Source organism: Zootermopsis nevadensis, unplaced genomic scaffold (assembly GCF_977971745.1).
Source record: "Zootermopsis nevadensis isolate Lab colony 2312 unplaced genomic scaffold, Znev_1.0 Znev_ptg000008l, whole genome shotgun sequence".
NCBI lineage: Eukaryota > Metazoa > Arthropoda > Insecta > Blattodea > Termopsidae > Zootermopsis > Zootermopsis nevadensis.
This window is the reverse complement of record NW_028259140.1, coordinates 3,003,929-3,026,520: the sequence shown is the minus strand read 5'-3', so window position 1 is coordinate 3,026,520 and position 22,592 is coordinate 3,003,929. Positions and strand designations below refer to the sequence as shown.

Here is a 22,592-nt window from a genome sequence, read left to right as displayed (position 1 = left end):
AAATGAGGCATTTTAAAGGTTTGTAATAAAGTAAATTGTGAACCTTTTGAAACTCGAAGTTCATGTAAATGATATTTTAAAATATGGTTCGTACCCCAAAGAAAACACGAAACTTCCACATTACAAAGATTAATTTGTTACTAGTATATAGGGACATAATCGCTGTATGACCCAACGCGTGGTAGATTTGGGTATCTTTCGACATCAGAATGGTCTCCCTTAGACGAGCATAGTCTCTTGAAACGACAGGCCCATGTGAAGGAACAATCAAACTTAAAAGCAAATATTTGAAATGAGTCAAGGCCGTTGATCCGAGAGCCACTTGGCGAGGAAAGTTGTGACGCAAATCAACTCCCTGGGAGTTCTCTTCACCAGGAAGTTTGTGTTAAGAAAATTGTCAACCAAGCAACGAGAACTGGGGGGACAGATTACGATGTATCTTGCAAAGGCGATGTAATGACATCGGTGGAGGAGCCAACGGACTGAGTAGTTGGTGGGAGCCAAGCCAAAGCTTCGTGAATAAAACTCCTTACTTTATAAATTACAGGTCATTTCAAGACGTTCGTTGTTCCGAAATTATAATTAATTTCACTTGTATTCGTGTGTAGACAAAATCCATTTGTACATAAATTCAGACGAGGTTTTAGAAGGGTAATAAGTAAAATGTCAAAGAATATAGAAAAAAGAACAAAGAATTGTAATCACAGGGTAACATTTACGGTGCGTTCACCTTTTGACCTTTGCGAATGGCGCTAATGACGTAATGTTTGCTTTGGTAACTGGTTATTCCCCGGGTAATCATGTTAACCAATGTAATCATAATAAAAAAACGGTAAGCATAGTGACCAAGGCAGTATCTGCATTCCCAATCCAGTCACTTCGGCGTGCGCCCGTTTCAGTTTTGTCCGATTTTAATCAGTCACTACCAACTGTCCCTAGTAAGGCACTAATATTGTACGAGGCGCGTCCACAAAGTAAGTTTCCCACTCGTCCCACAGCTAGCAAACCTTATATTGCGCGAAGCGACTGTGCGTACGTGATAGAGCAATGACGTAGCATGGCGCATGCACTAACGGTACTTCCCGCGTTCTCACAGTAGCATCGTTGCAGCTGTTGAAGATGGAGGTTCTTATTCCAGCTCCCGCCGACTGTGAAGTGCGGTCAGTGATAACGCTAGGCCGCACACGGTTCGACGGACAGCAAGTCTCCTGCAGGAGTTCAGCTGGGAGGTGTTTAATCATTCACCCTACAGCCCGGACCTCGCTCCCAGTGATTTCCATCTTTTCCTACACCTCAAGAAATTCCTGTCCGGTCAGCGTCAGCGTTTTGAGAATGACAGAGAGGCGGAGATGGTTGTCACACAGTGGTTCCAATCCCAGGCGGCAGACTTCTACGACACAGGTATTCAAAAGTTGGTCCCACGGTATGACAAAAGTCTCAATTCCGGTGGCGAATATGTTGAAAAATAGCTGGACACTTGCTGTATCTGTTGCAATAAATATTTCCATGAAATTGTGTTTTGTTTCTGTAAACGGCCCCAGGGAAACTTACTTTGTGGACGAGCCTCGTACAATGAAATGGGAAGGAAATTTAGAAACAAACTTTAGTAACAAAGTTTTTATTTTAACGTAAGGAAATTACAGCTGGGTCTAATATAATCATGAATTGGATTAATACGACGCCGAATCGAATACCTACATTCGACCTCAGAAATAAAAAAAAAATACGAGCTTGTGATAACCTTACTTGGAATAATTGTAATTTTATTGTAACATACGCCGATATTACGGAACAAATAGATTAGGGTATCAGGAACAACCGAATAATTAAGTGTGATAAAATTTTATTTTAAAAGATAAGAATTCTTAGGAAAAATCTGTGCAAAAATAGCTTAATGTCCAAACGGCAAATATTTTATTCTGATGGAATCAAAATACTTGTGGAGTTTGGACAAAACACTGAAAGGTAACGTAGGAACATAGAAAAATTACATATGTGTACGTAGTGTGTGATTGTTTTGTCAGGTCGTGAATGAAAAATCCTTTGTCAGATATCAAATTAGAATGATTATATTACTCTTTATCGCAGATTATTTCAAAGTGCTGTTTAAGATTCTGGGCTGGACCGAAACTTCTCTTCTTCGTTGTTCTCTCTCTCTCTCTCTCTCTCTCTCTCTCTATCTCTCTAGAATAGCTCTTAGGCATGGAAAAGTAAAAAGGACCGAATGTCGAGTGACACACGTTGCAAACTCTTCACTTTATTACCACTCAGTGGTCCCGCGAGTCTGTCTTCAGCTAAAATTACCTTCCTTCAGCGTTAAAGACGTTGCGCTGAAGAAAATCTTGCAACGCAGACTTACCAAGTTACGCCAAGTTGTTAAGAGTGACGTTCAGTAAACCTTCCTACTTCAGATCTCACCAAAATATATTTTAGTTTATTGTTAGCTCGGTGCGCCTTGAGAACTACCAATACTTTCACAGGAACAACCTCAACAAATAACAAGTTAGGAAACGTAAGCACGTCGTGACAATTACTGAGCGTTGGCGAGGATTTGACTTTTGTCAAACAAAATACTGCTTAGTAGTAATATAAAATAATATTTATTTTAATTTATTCATCGTTGTGTCATCGCGTTACTTTGATAAAAGCGTACACTATGTAAGATTTGAGACTCTCGCTGTGGTTTTAGAGGTTCTGGCTTCATCCCCCGTATGAATTTTAAATGTCTTTCCAAGTTAATGCTTTTCGTAAAAGAACGTGGGGTCGTAAAGTTATAAATCGTTTCAATAAAAGAGAATTTTCATAACAGTTGTAAAAAAATTAACCGATGCGCTATTGTGTGTGTTAACTTTCCCGCTACCTTTTTCAGCTTTAAAAAATACAAGTGCAACGTTGCAATTAAAAATTACAGACTCTCCACGGTTCAGTGACAGGTCATGATTCATAGATTGCTCCCAAAAAAAAGAAGTAAAAATGGGAAATATGAAAAAAAAATATTTCCAATCAGAACGAATCATGATCAGGAAGAGAAAAACAGGGTGGAAGTGGGGAACGGGGTTCAAAGAGTCAGGGGAACATCGAACTTCCGCTATCGTTTCGAATAGGAAACCAGCAACTTTCATACATCTCGTTTATTACACAACCTCCATCCAGCTTAGACCATTCCCCACAAGAGAAAAAGAGCAGAGATCACAGTAAAAAGTATTTTGCGATGAAAGGAGAGGATGGTGAAAAATTGTGAACGCGGAGATGGAAAAATCATCGAAAAGAAGAAGGAGAAAACAGCGTGGGATATAAAAAACGAAAATAAAGGAAAATCGAGTATGTGAGGAGGACTAGAAGTGAAGATGAAGTATAGAGATGGTTAGAGGAAAAGAAGTTGTAGAAGAAAGAGAGATAAAGGTTTAAAAAAACGCAGTGATAAAAGCAGAGTTAACGGTCCACAACTCAGCTCCCGGAGTCCCTTTAACAAGTTCCTGTTTTTTTTCTGTGTAGGGAGGCAGTGGGAGTTCTGGAAGCGAAGGACAGAGAACACATCTCTTTAAAGTAACCGACATCGTGGTTGTCGCCTTTACACGAGGCATCACAAAACAACAGAATATTAGAAGTGGAGGAATCAGTACAACTGAATGTGTCACCCACATGTTCATTATACCCACAGCTGTCTCGAAGGATAATATCGCATTTGAAAAGTTGAAACACGTGATGATGCAAGATTTTTTTCTTTCATTAGTTTGTTCCGCTCAGTGCAATTATCGTAAGGATCTCACCAAAGTCACCTAGCAACGGCCGATGAAGATCAGCTGATGAACGGTTCAGTGGCGGTCGCCACGTTTATGATTGCACACATTCGTGGTTTGGAAAAGAAAACTGTCTTGATTTGCGGATGATTTCGTGACGCTGTATAAACTACAAACTGAGAGTGCTATAGGATCAAATGATTATTATGCACGATGGACTGGAAAGGTTGCTGAAGAAGTGAAATACTTTGGCGATGAAGCCCACACCGAGATTCGAACCGGATACCTGATACATATATTTCAAAACGCGTTAAACTAACCAGCTCGGTTGATCAAGGCTTATATATTTTTTTCCTTTATCTACTGATGGATAATCAGCTTATTTCACGATGCTGTTTCAATTAACGACCTCTGCCGAGCAAATTCCTTCTTCAGAAGCTGCCGTCGTGCAAATTCGCTTGCGAGTAGGCGAGGAAAATAGTTGGCGAGTTCATTTGCCTGTCTAATTACGCAGGGAATGAACTCGCGAATCAATCGCATGATGCAAATAAGGCTTAAATTGCATTCAGATGAATTGCATGATAATATTTAAAAAAGGCGTTACTACCACAGTCCTTCAATTTTAGCTGTCACGCCACAACTCATTCGTCTTTCATATCATCGGCAGTTACAGAGAAATTAATGAGCGGTCTGTTAAGTTAGTAACTCCTCGTGATTCATATTACATTCATAACAACGGTAAAGGAAGACTATTATCCGCCTGGATCAATAATGAAAATTACTCAGTATGTCCTGGAAAACACGTGACTGTCGACCAATGCTATTTCGAACGAGATAGCATTGCTCGCCGATTCAAATAATCGTGAAACAGCGGTTCGAACGTCGATGTTGGAACTGTAGTTTAAGCAAAGAAAGAGTACAGCCTCTGCAGATGGAAGATGTCCACAATCTGTCGGCAATGTTCCCCACCTCCCGAACCCAGACGCCGCTAATAACAAGAGATACATCACGGAGCGTGTCCAGCTGCCGTACATCAGCGGAAAAAGAGGGCGGATAGTCAGCGACAAAATTAGGAACAAAAAATTTAAGGCCAAGAACGTCTCTCCATTCTCGTCTGACAGTGGCGTCCACCTTTGATGCTGAAAGCGTCAATGCAGCTGACATTCAAGTTATACGCGGACGAGGGTGGAATATTCTGGTTCTACGTTGATGCTGCAATTTACTCTTGAATCTATTTAACGACGCTTTCGTTAGTTTAAAAACATAAAGCGTACAGTTAAATGATAAAAAAGATTTCGAAGGGTAGAGGTCATGAGCTGATTTAAGATACTACCCCGGGATTGGTATAGAATGCCTGAGCGAAATCACGAAAATGGAAATATAATGCAGTTGTCATTCCTAGTGGTCATTACACCCATACTCGCAAATTTAAACTGACTGTAAATTTTATCGGAATGCACTTTAAAATTATCTGCATCCCTCCACACTCTGAGCATTTTACAAAGGCATCGTGGAATGGCTAAAACTCTGTTATTCAGAACACGTCTCAATTTTATGGAAATGCGCAGGTCATAATAACTAAACTGTTTAAAATTAATACGTCATACGTTCTTCCTTGTACCATTTACAGTTATCATGAAACTGATTCCATAGAGCAGAAACCTTCAGAAGCTGATATTACGCTTAGCTCGTCAAGTAATTACCCTCCTTTTTATACAGGCCGAAGATTCATTACCCCCTCCGAGGCCGTGTTTGACATTTCGAAAGATGCTTTCTTACGGTTAGGAGTTGTAGCTCCCGTTCTACCACCACGCTAGGGGACCACCCTTTTCGGCCATCCGCGACAGCATTAAATATATTCACAGCTATTCTATAGCCGCAACTTGAGGGCGTGCCATTTGTGGTGGGTGATCCATTTAAATGGTAACTTTATGTAACAAAAATAGAAAAAATAAGTGAAATGGACAATATGATGAGTTTAAATCCATATTTTCAAAGTCCGTACCGGAAAATTTAACGCTTCAGGAATCACATTCAGTATTAAGTAAGATTTCTTAAGTTTCTTACAATGTTTTCTTTCGCTCACTTGGAGAACTTTGTAGTAACTGCCGATGTTTCTATTTCTGTCCATTTTCTTCTTCAGGGACTAAGAATCGATATAATTCATCGACTGACGTCCTATAACAAAAATCCAATCTTTTGTGAGAAGTTAATAAAGAGATTTTCTCTGTGGTCCCATGATGCTCCTCTCTCCGAAGTGAAAGGTTAAAATCTAAAAGCGAAACAAGAGGTTTAGCGGAATGGGTTGTTTATTCTTTATTACACAAGAGTAAGAAAACAATACTAGAGAAAATATATAAAATTCCGAAAAAGAAAATAAAGTGTGCGAACCATACAAAAGCCGCGTTCAAATGGTCATGAAAGTCACCACGTGTTGCACTAGAAAAATATTGTTCTCCATATTTCTGAATTTTCACTCCAAATACTATTGGATAATAAACGATGAAGTAAGATAGTGTAATTGCGTCATATTGTGAATATTCTAACAATTATTTATTCTAATCCGTCTTATCACAATATTTAAAATTTCTTATAATTAAGATAATAAAATATCATTATAAATTCTTTCAAATTCTTTAGTGTTTCTTTCAATCTTCTACTTACAGACCGATATGTACATCTGATAAAATTTAAGAAAAGACAACACCTCGCCCAAAATTGAAAAACAAATGGCATGAAACATCACCAAATGGAATCATATTTGAGTTTTAAGTTCGTAGATATTTTACACCTGATGATGGTTTTATAAAAACTGAAACATGTTGTGTAAAGGATGTTCCAAAATGTAAATCGATCAATCGATATGGAACATCAATGATATTTTATTATCTTAATTATAAGAAATTTTAAATATTGTGATAAGACGGATTAAAATAAACGATGAAGTGTGTACACTCACAACACCTGATTTTTAATTATTCATTTTATATTTATGGAGATGTAACACGCATGGGAGAAATGAGAAATACATACAAAACAGTAATCGGGAAAAAGAATCAAGGTAATGGACTGTATGTATCAAAGAAGGGCAATCTGTTGACAAACTGAGCGACTATTAGCTTTTCAGGAATGCATCTCCTCCATAGATCTTGACAGCTTATTTATTTACTGACTCTGACTACGTATATATGTTTGTTTCTCCGAAACGTCGGTGTCTACATACAGACGGAAATCAGAACCTACATCTCATATAATTTTTATATAGTTTCACGTGCGCTTACGTCCATAATATTCACTTCATGCTACAGTGAAAGATATTTCCGTGCATGATTTTATCCAGGAACCTTTTTGCGTAAAGTCGGACAGTACGAACATGTGGACGGGACCGCTTTGGGCCAGTCCTTACGTCAGAGCCGGAGAAACGGCATTGGGCCTTCGTGTTTCCTTTTGGCTAGCCAGCCCTGACTTTTCATTTTTCCATCCTCGGCCTCAGATGGAAAATGTAATAAAAGCACCGATACAACATATTGATTCTGCCACCTCGCGGATTGGAAAAGTGGACCACAATGAAATTCCAGAAGTGTTATTCACGATCATTGTTACAGTCATGTGTTCTTTATGTCATTTTCGCATTGTGATCCGAGGTTATTGTTGCTCAGGAATGTGATATAACAATTACATATATTTTTCACTATTTCTCGGTGCATTCTATCAGTGAACCAGATCATGCAGGTTGCATACCTCCGTAGGAAATAATTAACCTCCGAAAGCGAAACTCGTCAACATAATGGCTCATATTTCATTTTTTCCTTCAATAAAACGCAAAACTTCTGCGTGACACAGATGAATTAGTTAATACTCGTAAGGAATTAATATCTGCTTATTCTGATAATCATACGAGACCTAGAGGTAGAATTACCTCATTAAAGCAGGTTTTTTGTGTCACTAAGTTTTTAAATTTTAAATTAGGTATAAATATTGAATTGGTTTATTTTTAATGGTACAGAAATAGTATGTTCACGTAAATTTTGTGTACCTTTTACACTAAATCAGAAATGTGAATAAAACTGAACAACTCTTTAAAATGTAAGACTTGAGGTTTTCACAGCGGTGAGTATGAAGATTTCCGTCTTCTGGGTTGTTGCGCTGTGTAGTCTGGTCGATGTTAACCGACGTTTCAGAGGTCATACTGCCTCCATCATCAGGGCGGTGAGTATGAAGATTTCTGTCTTCTGGGTTGTTGCGCTGTGTAGTCTGGTCGATGTTAACCAACGTTTCAAGGGTCACACTGCCTCCGTCATCAAGGCGATGAGTATGAAGATTTCCGTCTTCTGGGTTGTTGCGCTGTGTAGTCTGGTCGATGTTAACCAACGTTTCAGAGGTCACACTGCCTCCGTCATCAGGGCGATGAGTATGAAGATTTCTGTCTTCTGGGTTGTTGCGCTGTGTAGTCTGATCGATGTTAACCAACGTTTCAGAGGTCACACTGCCTCCGTCATCAAGGCGATGAGTATGAAGATTTCCGTCTTCTGGGTTGTTGCGCTGTGTAGTCTGGTCGATGTTAACCAACGTTTCGGAGGTCATACTGCCTCCGTCATCAAGGCGATGAGTATGAAGATTTCCGTCTTCTGGGTTGTTGCGCTGTGTAGTCTGGTCGATGTTAACCAACGTTTCGGAGGTCATACTGCCTCCGTCATCAAGGCGATGAGTATGAAGATTTCCGTCTTCTGGGTTGTTGCGCTGTGTAGTCTGGTCGATGTTAACCAACGTTTCGGAGGTCATACTGCCTCCGTCATCAGGGGTGGTTAACATCGACCAGACTACACAGCGCAACAACCCAGAAGACGGAAATCTTCAACTCTTTAAAATGTTTGTTGAATTGTTTAAATGACAAATGCAATCAGTGGCATTTGCACGTGTTGTGTATTACGGGAAAGAATACTCGAAATAACAGTTATGACGACATAATTTAAAGAAACTGTTCCCCACACATCATTAGCAACAACGTTAACTTCTGGGTTTATCTTTTCCCCGAGTCACAGCGCCGTGCGGAGGGTAATAAGAACACGGCTGTATTGAGTCTAACAGTTGCCTAGTAACGACTGCGAAAACTTTTGTGTCCAACAACTTTGAGACATTTACGATGCAACTTTCTGCACAAAGACCACTTCCAAACTCTAATGGAAAATTAAGTTAAATTGTAACGTCATCACTTTTTTTTTATTGCAACTGCAATTTTTAAGGGAGAGGAGAAGTAAATGCCAACAGTTAATTAAAAGTATCATGATTGCTCTTTTCAGCTAAGCCAATTAAAACCTGCGCTTGAATGGACGAAAATTTCAGGCATGTCTAATAATTAGTACCATTCACGTATTAGATTTATTCGTCTGATTATACAGATAAATAAAAAAATTTCGACGTTGATCTTCAAGGTTATGACACCGCGTGTACTTGTAGGAACATACCGACGTTTCGGAGGAATGCGCTGCTTCCATATTCACGGCTGAAGATGGAGGCAGCATGTTCTCTCTAATTTTTTTTGGAATCTGCCTCTCATATTCATCCTGAGAATGAAGGCAATATGTTACATCGAAATGCTGAGATCTACCGAAGTTATAACCTAATGGACCAAAATCCAAATTTTCGCCGCCCTGAGAATTTAAAATCCCTGAAACTTACTTTCAATTCGAAATGACTTCGATAACTGTTTACATTTGATACCAATCTTTATTTCCCGAAACGTATCACTGAATATCACACGAAAAAAAATATTCCTAAACACAACACATTCAACGGTACTCGAACCCAGGGCCTGTTTTAAGTTTCATAAACTTAGTTCCTTAAGGTTAATCTCATATCAGTTTAATTCAGTTCAGTTCCTTGTAATTCAATTTTGTTCGGTTTAATTCCGTACATATAGTTAGCACTAGACTTTAGAAAGTTGATCAGATTACTGACGCTCCACAAGAAAGAATATTCACAGCCAGAATGAGAATATCAGAGACTGAGATGAGACGGATAACAGGGCTAGGACATAAGATTAAAAAAGTGCAACATTCTAAAGATTTAATATCTGTTTGAAATTATGACGTTGTTGTATATGAATAATGGGGTTTTGTAGCGTAATGACTGCCGTGTTCTTTAGTTATGACTCTTATATTCATTTCCTGTTTCTTTACATTCTCCGACCACATGCTTCATTTTTTTTTATTCTTAGTCTCAGAAGAAGTAATATCAGATTGTCTTTATTTCTCCTTTATGAATAAATCTTTTGAGGAGGTATCTCTCTTGCAACCCAGAGAATATTTGTATATTACATTTCGTACCGTAATGCCTTCTTCATAAAAATAATTAAAGTGAAGGATGTTATTGAAGCAGAAAAATATTTCCCTCCAACCCAATGTAACGCCAAGGCAATGTAATTAAAGTGTGATAGAATGGCGGAAAGAAACGCTTGTTTATAATGTCGTAATATCAAATCCAAGTAAAATATAAGAGTGTATTCGTGGAGGTTATGCTCCACAATAATTAAGGATGAACATTCTTTGGGTGCTGAACATATTTTGATGTAAAATACTCACTCCCTCAACCATCCTTTATTCTAACTCTATATAGATCCTTATACTTCTATGCTTCGCCACTTCAGCTCTGAAGATGGAAACAGTATGTTTCCCCGAAACGTTAACATCTACCGACGAGTTTACACGGCGCCAAAATCGAGAGCACAGTCAATTCTGTTGATGTTGTTCATTTACGTTATATGTATTGCTGTGAGAAGTAGCAGATTAAGTATATTGTCTGATAATGAAGGGAGCAATTATCTCTGAAACGTCCGTCGATTTCTACACGGCGCAACATTCCAGAATACAGCCGTCTTCATAACTGTATTCTCGACAATACATTCTACTTTCATGAACAAGGTGTTTAAATCTTTCACGATTTTGAAGCAATTAATGTCTGTGGTGCAGTATAGCATCCAGGGGAGACTCGAGTTCCATGACAAACTGCGAATGTCTTGGCTACCTGAGCGACTATCAGCTTCTCAAGAACGCCACTTCTTGAAGTCAGTAGATAGGATATCTGTTCAGCTTTTACACTGAGTGCGGTGAGCCGTCACCGCTCAAACATCACGCCAGCTGCGAGCTATTCCAAATCCTGCCAGCAATCAGGGGGAGGATTCTGCATGCCCGCATTGCAGAGGGAATACACGCGTACAAGTCTTATTGCGTATGTAAATTTGTACATTAACATGGGCAGAGACTGGTCTCATGAAACATGCAGTACACTCAACTTTTTATCCAAGTATACACCGGTTAGTAATCTTTTTGTACGTCACGGTTATTCGTACCTTCTCAGATTAAACTGCTTATGATATTTGCATCGATTTCGCATTATTTTGCTATCAAAACGATGATAATGACCAGCATTTCTGAGTAATAATATTTGATTTGTTTGGCACTGATTTATCCAATTATGAAATAGGATTTATGCAAGAAAGAATGCATGAAATGCAGCTCTAAGCATGAATATTGCATTATTGCATTTCATTTGTGCTACTGTTTATTATATTCGTTGGAATTTATAAAAACATGTTGTAATGCAATAGGTATTTGCTTAACACGAAATATACACCGAATTATAGTGTTTTAAAAATGTATCTATAACATGGAACAACACTATTTATTTTTTCTTTGGTGTACAGCTGGGCCATATCAGTGCATTTTTAAGAACATATTACAAAAATGATATCGAACATCTCACAGACTTTCGGCTTGGATATTTGCATGCTCTGCAACTGTTGGTTTATATAACGTCAAAAATCATTCAACCACTGGTCGGAAGACTGTTACGTCATGCAAAGATTGGTCGATCCACCGTCACATCATATCCGGCCGACTGACTCACGGCTTGTTGTAGAGTGTCAAATTTTGTCTCTGTTGAGTTTTTGTGCTGTGCAACAAAGATGCTTAGCTATTCAACGTCATGCATGTCCCTAAAATGTGATACCTGATTCAGTTTCTTATGTGCGGGGGGACTGATTTTGTATGCGAATATTTTTTCATTACCGTCTTTCTAAAAAAGTAAAGATTAACATAAAAAATTTAATATTTTAATATTTTCCGTCAAATCACAATTTTAATAAGATAATAAAATATAAAATATTTAAAATATCATTTCACGTTCCGCATCGAATGATCGATTTACAAATTAATTTAATTTAATTTTATTAATTTTATTTTACTTATACATTCTACTATTTATTTACTTCCATCATTTTGTTTTCTATATTACTCCATATTTATTAATGTTTTATCTATTTAAACCATTGCTTTACAGACTAATATTGAACATCAGATGCACCACGCCATATAAAAAACAATACCTTCGTTCTAATATATAAGAGTAATCTGATAAGAACATTTCAATAAACTGCATAACATTGTAAATGATTGTAATTCGAGTTTTAAATTTACCAATCTAATTTTATACCTGAGGACGGTTAAATATAACCGAAACATGTCGTAAGAGACGTTCCAATTTGTAAATGGATCATTCGATGCGGAACGTGAAATGATATTTTAAATATTTTATATTTTATTATCTTATTATTAAAAATTGTGATTTGACAGAAAATACGTATTAAAATATTAACCTAATTCACAATATGACGCAAATATACTACCTTATAAAAAATGTAGTGTTACCTGTTGTTCTGTACACAGTTCAGGTTCTCGGTCGTTGACAAAATAATTAAATGATTCGCATTCACGAGGACCATTTGCCTTTGCGATGATATGGAGAGAGTATAATGAATGTGTTAGTCCTCATTTATAAACTTCCGATTCACAAGTCAAAAAAAAAAATGTTTTTCCAGGTCTGGAAAAATTTGATAACCGAGTTTTGTAGGCTCTGTTCAGAACTATTGTTCCACATTCACATGTCTGGACCCTTAAGTTCCTCTTTATGTGAGTGAAACACGTGCTCTTGTGAGGCTAAAGCATGAAGGGTATGTATGAAGATGAATGGAGTGTTGGTGATATGACCATCAGTAGGCCATTATGAATCTATTAGCCCGTTATACGGTACAGGATGGTAGCTTCCATTGTACTGCTTGTATTCAGCGGGAACCACTATCAAGTGTCAGAAAGCAGTTTGCGAACTACACCTTTGATACCAGTCCTACACTCCGTGAACATCAATCTTGTTTCAATTAACAAGAGCACCATTGAACACTTCAATCAGTTGAAGCGATACCCGATGTAGGTTAAATAAAATAAAACTGTCACCCGGTATCGGATTAACATCGCGTTCATTTATTTGTGATTAAAAACTTGTAGCCAGTGTTATGAGAAGTCAGAAGGCAACGAGAAACCAACACTAAAGTCACTCATTTCTTATCTATTATTATTCTATTATGACTATTACTATCGTTATCATTATCATCTTACAAAACTGGGAATATAAACGTACGTATGCTGTGTTTACATACCAGTGACTATCGTCTGTTTATTTAGAGTCACCCGGTGTGTGTGTGTGGTCCTTCCGTGGCCTTGAAGCACACAATTTGGTAATGAATACTACAATAAAATATTTTACATTTAAACATTGTGTTGCGTGAATTTTGAAACATCCTGTAGATTAGTCATCCACTGAGTCGCCAAATAAATAGCGGGATCTGATTTCAAAATTCTTCCTGTGCTAATTAAATTACATCTTCTTCACCAGCCATAACAGTCCAGACAATAATACGGCTGTCTTCTGGGTTATTGCGATGAGTTCTGATGATGGAGGCGGCACGTACCTCTGAAACGTCGGTTGATTATCTTATTTGCACTACTAAGCACTTATCATCCGATCTTTTTAATTTAGCGCAATCCTCTAACGCGCCACTTTGTGACTAATGCTGTAGTCGATCAGAATGCACCAGTTTTAAGGTTAACTAACTACTCATTTTACCCACAGAGTGAATGTTTTATGATTCCCAGAATAAACAGAAATTAGTTATTTATTTATTAAGGAATGTTAACTAATTCAATTTTGCAATGGAGAAGCGTTGTGTTTTCTGTCAGGTGGAAACTAAATGTTTAAATATCACTTTTTAAAAAATCTGAATTGAATTTAATATAATTTGTTCTGTTTTGTTGAGACAGGATTCTTTTTTGTATTTCAGCTGTACAATTCGTATTCACCCTTCGACTTTTCGTTTTGTAACCTTATGCATTCATTTTCGCCCTCGTCACTTCTGTGTCCCGTTCAATTCCTTTGGTACTTCCTATTGAAGTGCAGCGAGGCAAAATATCCCCCCCCCCCTCCCCAGCCATAGTACTTGCTGGGATTTGACAGCCCCCTGCTGAGGCTGTTACGATGTGATCTGAGTTCCATTTTTAAATAAATTTTAAAAATGAAGGAGAGAAAATCGTGGCCTTGCTACACTAACAAAGGTGCGACCGTGAAGCTGTCTTCAACTTCCAAGTAATTTAGAGGGGGCTAGAAAAAGATGAATGGATATGAAGGGAGAAGAAAACATAATGTTTTGTTCAACTGTTCGTTTCCTGTATCGTGTGACTGGGCAAATGTTGATCCAGGATGTAGATTCATACCACGCTGTGAATGCTTAAATGTTTGGCGTGTCTTCCATGTGTGGAACATTAAGCAGTAGAAAGTTGAAGCCAACTGCTACTTCGTTTTACAAAGTAAGCTCTGGATTATGACAACATAAGCTAACTTCGGCTTCCGGGGGATAAACCGCGCCCTTTTTTTGGTGTGGAGTCCTGAAACATTTCGTCAGAATTTGTAGCTGAGACTTTCAAGGTGAAGGTCTGGCAATTTGAGTTGCTCGCCCAATCAGATCACTCTCAATTCCAGCCACAAAATTTCTGCGAGAAATTCCCAACGCTACATCACAGACATTTCAGACAGACGGTAACTTTCTGACACGAACGTTTTGGACCTGAGACGTAAACACGAAAATATTTATAAGATGGTAAAGTTGCGTCATATTGTGATATAATAAATATATATTAAATCTTGTCCGTCTAATCACAATAAATTCTTATTAAATATTAAAATATTACAATAATAACATTTAAAATATTTAAAATATTAAATTATGTTCTTTATCGAAATATTCGATTTACACTAGATCATCATTTTTCACATTACAGGCTGATACAAAAACAACAAAAAACGTTCACCCACACTAAAGTCATATTGAGCATGATGTACATATACAGAACAACATCGAATATGTTATTAAAATGGAATAAAATCTGGAAAAGAACATCGTTTGATATCTGATAAACATCTGATAAAAATGTATGCTAAAATAATATATAGAAATTGTATTTAAGTTATTATTGATTTGAATCTTTATATAATTATTTACACCTGAAGATAGTTCTTTTAGGAACTGAAACATGTCGTGAAAAATGATGATCTAATGTAAATCGAATATTTCGATAAAGAACATCATTTAATATTTTAAATGTTATTATTGTAATATTTTAATATTTAATAAGAATTTATTGTGATTAGACGGACAAGATTTAATATATATTTAATATATACGAAAATATTTTTTAAAAACCTGGTACCATCTGAGATACTAACCACGACATTTTAGTAAACTATTGAGAAGGCAAGAATATCTACTTTACAAACGTTCGGTAATAATTAAAATTAATGTACACCATTTCTTCCATCCAAAGCAAGAAGATATTTTGGGGCTTGGAGTTTGTTCTGAATACTGATTCATTCATCTGTCGTCTTCTAGGGGAATTGTTCTAATTTGCCTTGTTACAAATGGCCAATAATGAGATACTTCTTTGGTAGTCTTTTTTCATTCGTTATATATGTTCCTGACAGTTCCATTTTTCCGTTCAAGTTCATATTTGTAGCAGTTTCTTAGTGCCTTCATTTTTAATTTTGGTCTTCTCGTCTCATATCTATCATTGATACAAAGAATCTCATTTCAGCAGCTGTAGTTATGTGTGTGTGTGTGTGTGAAGACAATATTCTGTTTCAGTATCTTACAGGGACTTCATTTAAACATTTTTAATTTATTCTCCTTTATTCTTTTATTTCACTCTTCCCCCCCCCCCCCATTTCTCCAGAAATACGATGTATAAATTCTTACAGACGAACAAAGTTTTCAGAGAACTATTGTTCACTTTTCTAACATTCTAAAATCAATATCGACTTTTCCACTGAAGAATAAGTTCACCTAAGTCGTATTTTTTTAAAAAAAAAAATAATTTCTTACTTCGAAGAAAACACGACGCGTCTCCATTACAAATATCAGCTGGTTAATGCTGTTTAGTATAAAAAAAAATTAAAAAACTTTATTCTGAGAATCAAACTAATTACACTCAGTGGGCAAAAATGTAGAGTTAGTGACCTTTATATACAGTCGCACATATGTTAACACTTTGTTTCAAAACGTTAACTTACTGGGTACTTATAAATTCAGTTGTCTGTATTCTACCCGATAGTCTTCTACATTATGCCACAATTATTCATACACTAAATATTTTGATATGACACAACTAATCTTATAATAAATATTTATTTTCAGGTATCAAGCGTGTTGCGAGTGGCGGGCACGGGTTATTCATATGGAGGGTTCTTGCTACAAACCCAGTATTCAAGGCAGGAGCGAGATAATGCCTAAACTGGCTCTGGGTACCACCCAGCCTCCTATTCAATGGATATCAGGTGCTCTTTTTCACTTCAATCCAGTGGCGAGGTCAACAGGACAGGAACTACCTCCTTACTCCCATATGTCTTCGTGGCACGATGTTTGGTAAGTACCATGACAACTTTACTATAAAAGTTTGGTATTTGTTTGCTTACATGTATCGTTTATAGAATATCAAAGTTCTCAAGAAAAGAAGCTATACGGAAAATTGTTCCATTTTTCACGTGTTATCTCAGAAGCTTCTACAAGTTGGCTTTGCCCGAATTTATAACTTGTGTTGGGCAAGGCCGTGGTCTAGGCAACACGGAGTTTTCCTCCGGGGGCTTCTTCCCCGGTTTCTCCGTGGCATCCCAACAATTACTCCATTCACACACAGAAGAAGGCAATGGCAAACCACTTCTGGATCATCTGCCAAGAACGTATATGAACAGGTCCCAGTCCGAGAAAAGGATGGAAGGATCCTGTTCATATGGACCTGTCGTCAGACAGAACACTAAAAAGAAAAAAGTACGTAGCATGGCTGGTGTTTTAATTGTCAAGGGAAAGGCAGAAATAGGGAGAGAGGGCGATGTAAATAAACTATTCCCCCGTTATATTTCAAGAGACAGCTGATAAGGGGTGGTCCTCAAGCTTAAGGTTTGTACGAGCTACAAACCCCTCACCGTTAAAATATCATGTTGAAAATTGTTGCATGATGATCGGACACAATAAAAACTCATCCCTTCGGGCCGATGTTTGAACCAAGAACCTCCCAAACTGCACTGTTTGTTGGAATACAAGCCAGGATAATTAATGCCGAGTTCTGATACCCACCTAATTATCGGCAGTTTGGAATCGTTGAATGATACATTTAACCTTCAGCGAATTTCGAGAGACGTGTACGCGGAGGTACTTTGCATGCATTCGGCACAGCTCAGGGAACCCATAAAAGTCAACAAACACCCCCACCCCCGTCGGGAAGTTCTGGTTCCACAGGCTAAAATCTGAAACTGTTTTCTTTAGAATACAAGAGAGTAGCATTACCGCCATGCTAACCTGTTTGGTTTTGTACATAGTAAATATACCGTAGATACACAGCATTTGTGGCACCGCAGATCCTATCAAAGGGAATTGAGGTTTACATGCAGACATCATTGAGAACCAAATCTCTGATTTAGTACAACCAATGACGTCTTTAGACTGGTCCATTGATGTCAACTACAAAAGACTTTGATGTCATAGGTAGTCTTTCGACTGCACACAGACTTGCAGCAATACAGTTTACAGGCAAGGCGAAATTACTTTCTTATCAGTCTCCTCGGTGGATATGCGATGTTCTTGAGCTGCCAGGATCCTAATGCAGGCCCTGTCAGTAACAGACTCCGAAATCTGTAATGATGATAAGTTTGTGGGCTGATGTTAAAGTCACAAGTGACGGTAGCAGTTTGTTTTGACGTGTTCTAGAGACTGAATGAGTGAGTCTGCAGATAGGTCAGTAAGTGGATGTACAGATAAGTGACTGGATACGTGATTAAATGGGCATGCATGTGAGTGGATAGGTCAGCTAGCACGGCGGTGGGTGAATCAATATGTGAATGCGCGTGTAGGCAAGGCGGTAGGTAGGTATATGGGTGGGTTGGTGTGTATTTGAGTGACTTTTGGGTAGATACGAGGTGCGATCGGAAAGTTTCAAGACTGTGTCAATAGAGGGCGAACCGGGTGTAGTACGAGCTTCTGCCGCTAGGGGGTGCGGCCTACATTCATAGTGAATCAGTGTGCCAGCCGGCATCATCGAATTAGCATTTGTTTCTTAGTTACGGGCGTTTTGGTAGTGCATTACACCGACCCTCCTGCGATTTCGGAATGGCGTGTGCATCAAATTTTGCCAAAGACTCGCCAAAACGGCTACGGAAACCTATGAAATGCTAAAGCAAGCATTTGGGGAGTCCGCAATGGGTCGTGCACAAACTTTTGTGTGGCATTCACGTTTTAAAAATGGCCGAACTTCTGTCGATGATGACGAGCGTTCTGGACGACCATCTTCGAGCACAACGCCCGAAAATGCCATTCACGAAGATCGACGTCGTACCATCAACGACTTGTGCGACATTGTTGGGATAGGCTATGGGACCTGTCAGCTGATTCTAAATGAAGAACTCCACATGCGACGCATCATGACAACGCGCCAGCGCACACCGCCCTCAAAGTTCGGCAGTTTTTGGCCTCAAACACCATGGCCGTCATCCCGCACCCTCCTTATTCGCCGGATTTAGCTCCGTGTGACTTCTTCCTCTTCCCAAAGATGAAAAGTCAGCTAAAGGGAAGGAGATTTGAGACGATAGAAGAGATTCAGGCAGAATCGCAGATGGTGCTTGACAGGCTGACAAAGAAAGATTTCCAGGGATGCTTCCAGGCTTGGCAGCGGCGCTGGGATCGTTGTGTTCACTCCCAGGGGAACTACTTCGAGGGTGATGGATGAATTTAATACCTGAGATAAGTGTACGGGTTTTTATAGGCGCAGTCTGGAAACTTTCCGATCGCACCTCGTATGTTGGTAGGGGATGAGTAGGTGTGTTGTTGGTGAGTGCCTGTGTGAGATAGTAGGTCAGTCAGGGATAAAAAAGAGTGAAAATATTTATATTTGTGGATGTGTTCCGGGTAGTTTGCATTGAAGAAATATCCAATAGCATGCTAGATGGTGTAAGTGCTTCAGCACTGCACATAATATAGAAAAGTTGAGTGAAGTAATAACATATTTTCAAAACTTCACTTTTGAATATGAATAAATTATAAAATGACTCGTGAATTATGAAATAAGTTGAAATACGTTGTCAGAATTGTACGGCCCCTATTAAATACTGGGTTATAAAACATTGTTATTTGATGTGAATGATGGTTCTCTCTCGTGGTACCGTGTAAATGTAGACTGTTTCGAAGACCATTACTGTTGCCATCTTCAAGATAAAGAAAGCCTGAAACCTTCAAGATTCTCACTTGCTTCGTAATTGAAATTTTATGTTAAATCTTCTGTGATATATTTTATTGTATCTCTGTCCAGCCACGAGACATCCACTGATTTCTTTGTGGAGTATCTGAGTACATTTATGTTGATTCTGTTACAGCATCCCTCATGATTCCCAATACCATATTAAGCGCAGATCCGTAGATCTGCTTTTGTATTGGAATGCTGAATTCGAAAGTTTATGAGAACTGGGGGGCTTTGTGTTTAAATTTAGGAAATGGATCTTTAAACAATCGAAATGAGACTTCCACGAGAAATGACAAAAAAAGAGAGACTCAAAGCACATTGACGTTAGCTAAGCCAGAAAGGGGGCGGGGAATTGCAGACGCAAAATGGAGACAAAATAAAACACGGGATACTACTACAGAGAGAGATAAAACTGGTGTTAGGGAGGAGGACAGAGAAGGGAAAAACAAATGTTAGAACCTACAACCTAATGTTTCAGCGACTCCCGATTTAGCATCGCATCCATTTTGTTGTTAGCTTGGAAGCGAATCGGAATAGGTTCCACTGCCATCAACACGCTGACTGCCCTAACCGCGTCCCTGTATACATGACTCAATTCCACAGCACGCTGCTAAAACGTAAATCTGAGATTTGAAACAAACTTCTCCTGCAATCAATATCTGGTTTATATATCCTATGTAACTGAACAAATCGACTAAGACTCTTTAAAGAAGATGATATTATTTGTACTTGATCCGAGTGCATTTTGAGGGCGTTATTTTAACATTTTACATTCACTGTATTCTGGGAATTCATAACTATCTGCTCCTCCGTTCGTCGGTCACGTTGAATTTCCAAGTTAAACGAAGTGTTTAAATGAACTCTCGAATCGGATGTCTGATAAAAGTTTATAACGATTCGTAAAAAAGTTAAACAGTAGTTGGCAAGTAATCTAATATTTCAAGAAAAATAAAGCCACCTCATTACATATTAATGTTGGTACTTGAGGGGGGGGTATAGCTCCTGCTTATTCTCAACCACGGCACTAGAAGGGGGTGAATAGTCAGCTTCAAGCTCTGGCCGCGGGAAAGTACCCCCCGGTACCCACTAGACAGGAGGCGGGGGTGAGCACCAGAGCTGGTATGGACGCAGAGGCTAGAAGAAAATCCTCTGCCTCTGTCGGGGATCGAACCCCGTTCGCCCAATCCGTAGCCAGTCATTATACATAGTGAACGAAAATGGGTTTGACGTCTTTTGTCCAGCGCCACACAACGGCAAAGTGTTTACTTTACCCAACTTTCGAAGGAACATTGTGACTCCATCATCAGGGCTAAAGACCAGAATTTTTTTTATAAATAGATGCATGCGACGGAAAATATAAAGTTTCAAGATATTCGAAAGGGGGAGAATTATGTGTTTGGGCTCGGAGTTAAAAAAGTGGTTACTGACAAGAACGTGTTTTGTCAGTAACATGGTACAGTTCATGCTGATAGTCTGCAAGATTTTACGGCCGTGTGTGTTGTTGTAATGCATTTCAGATGTACATCAATCACCTACCTAGGATTATTTTCGAACGTCGTGTTTATCATCCACAGACCATTAGTTGCTTGGTTGATGTTGATTTAGAACGTTCTGTACAGTGTTGCTTCCCCTTATATCGTCTGACAAGTTACTACTCGCAGATGTCTTCAAAAATACGTGTCTTGATTCAACAAGTGTTTTAAAAATATCACTGTAATCTCTCGTCACTTCATTAGCACTCGTCACTATAATTTGTTTCTTGGTCATGGATTGAGCGTATTTGAAGTTCGATCTCTATGTTACTGGGACCATTTTTACAATTCTAATTATTTTTTACCTTTTAAAGTCTGTGATTAAGAGTCTGTTTTTAAATCCCTTTGCCCCTGCCCGTCCTCGTCCACGAGAGATGAACAATTACGAAGCAAATGATTAAAATACAGTATGTCCCTAAAAGACGTATACACGACAGCAACTTTGGTGTCCGCTGTCAACAGCGCCACGAATCTAACCGTGGTCAGTTTGAACACCTGAACTAGATTCGTTAATTCATTAAGTGTCAATGCTGACGTATGTAATGGTTTAGTTTATTAAAATATCTTTATTTCATTCACTGAATGCGTGTATACATCTTTATACGACATCCTATATACGAAAAAATTCTTAAAAGAATGTTTGACCATAAAAGTAAGTATGTAACAGGAGGTTGGAAAATTTGTTTTATAAATATCTGCATACTTTGTACTTTTCACCAAGTATTGTTAGGGTGATAATTTTAATCACCCTTTTGTTCTGGAACACTCTCGATTTTGATCTTCCACAAGAATGAGAGATAACCTTTCACACCCAAGAAAAACAACAGACACTCGTAAACTTGCAATATTTTTTTTTAAATATACCTAATCCTGCTACCTCGTTTCTTTAACTAGTAGAATAAAAACCTAAGTAAAATTTTCATTTAGGTTTAACATTTTAATATTGTTATCATTAAGCGTTTAAAACTGTCCCATATACAAACTGCTTTAATCAGTAACTCCGAAATTTGCCAACACATTGCTTTTATGTGTTTATGTGTTTTATGGTTGTGACGATGAACAGTGATTTATTTCCTTAAACAGCGTTAACAAATTTATCTTTGAAATGGTGAAGTGATGTGTTTTCTTTGCGGTACGGACTGAATTCGTAAATACCATTTGGACGGGTTTCGGTTTAAAATGGTTAAGAGATTATTTTTCTAGCAGACAAATCTGGGATTGAGTAGAAATTGTGCAGAGACAGTGGGATTGTCACTCACTACTCCAAATACAAAGAAATCTCCCACGTGGGAGTCGGCCAAGGCCCGAACTTGTTCTGTAGCGTCATTGGATTGATGGAGAGATTATTTTTGTAAGTTTAATTTATTGTGCCCAATAATTTCAATGCTCTTTTCAGTTTTTCTTCAGACATATACTGACAGAACGTAAGACGAATAGTATCTCATTCAAGTGGTCTCAGGTTACGTCAAATTTGACGTTGACGTGAAAAACAAATTCACGGCCCTTTAATAATGGATCTGAAACAGAAACCGCAAAACCATGTTTCAAAGGGATCCAACAGACAAGAAATGCCGACATAATAACACGAGAAGATGTAATAAGAGCATCAATACTTCCTCGTGCCGACATAAAACGTTGACTCAATCTGTCTTCCT

The 22,592-nt window shown here is 38.2% G+C and overlaps 2 protein-coding genes across 4 annotated transcripts in view; one reads left to right on the top strand and one right to left on the bottom strand.

Moving 5' to 3' along the window:
• LOC110838089 (neuroendocrine convertase 1) overlaps positions 1 to 22,592 on the top strand; it is a 156,321-nt gene that overhangs the window by 56,226 nt on the left and 77,503 nt on the right. For both annotated transcript variants that reach the window (XM_087344856.1, XM_087344857.1), the window contains one exon: positions 16,315 to 16,542. In XM_087344856.1, the coding sequence (XP_087200982.1) occupies positions 16,536 to 16,542 (7 nt within the window). In that variant the 5' untranslated portion in view covers positions 16,315 to 16,535. The remainder of the gene's footprint in view (positions 1 to 16,314; positions 16,543 to 22,592) is intronic.
• Positions 1 to 22,592, bottom strand: part of LOC110838093 (peroxidasin homolog) — a 77,164-nt gene that overhangs the window by 47,030 nt on the left and 7,542 nt on the right. The window lies entirely within an intron of this gene.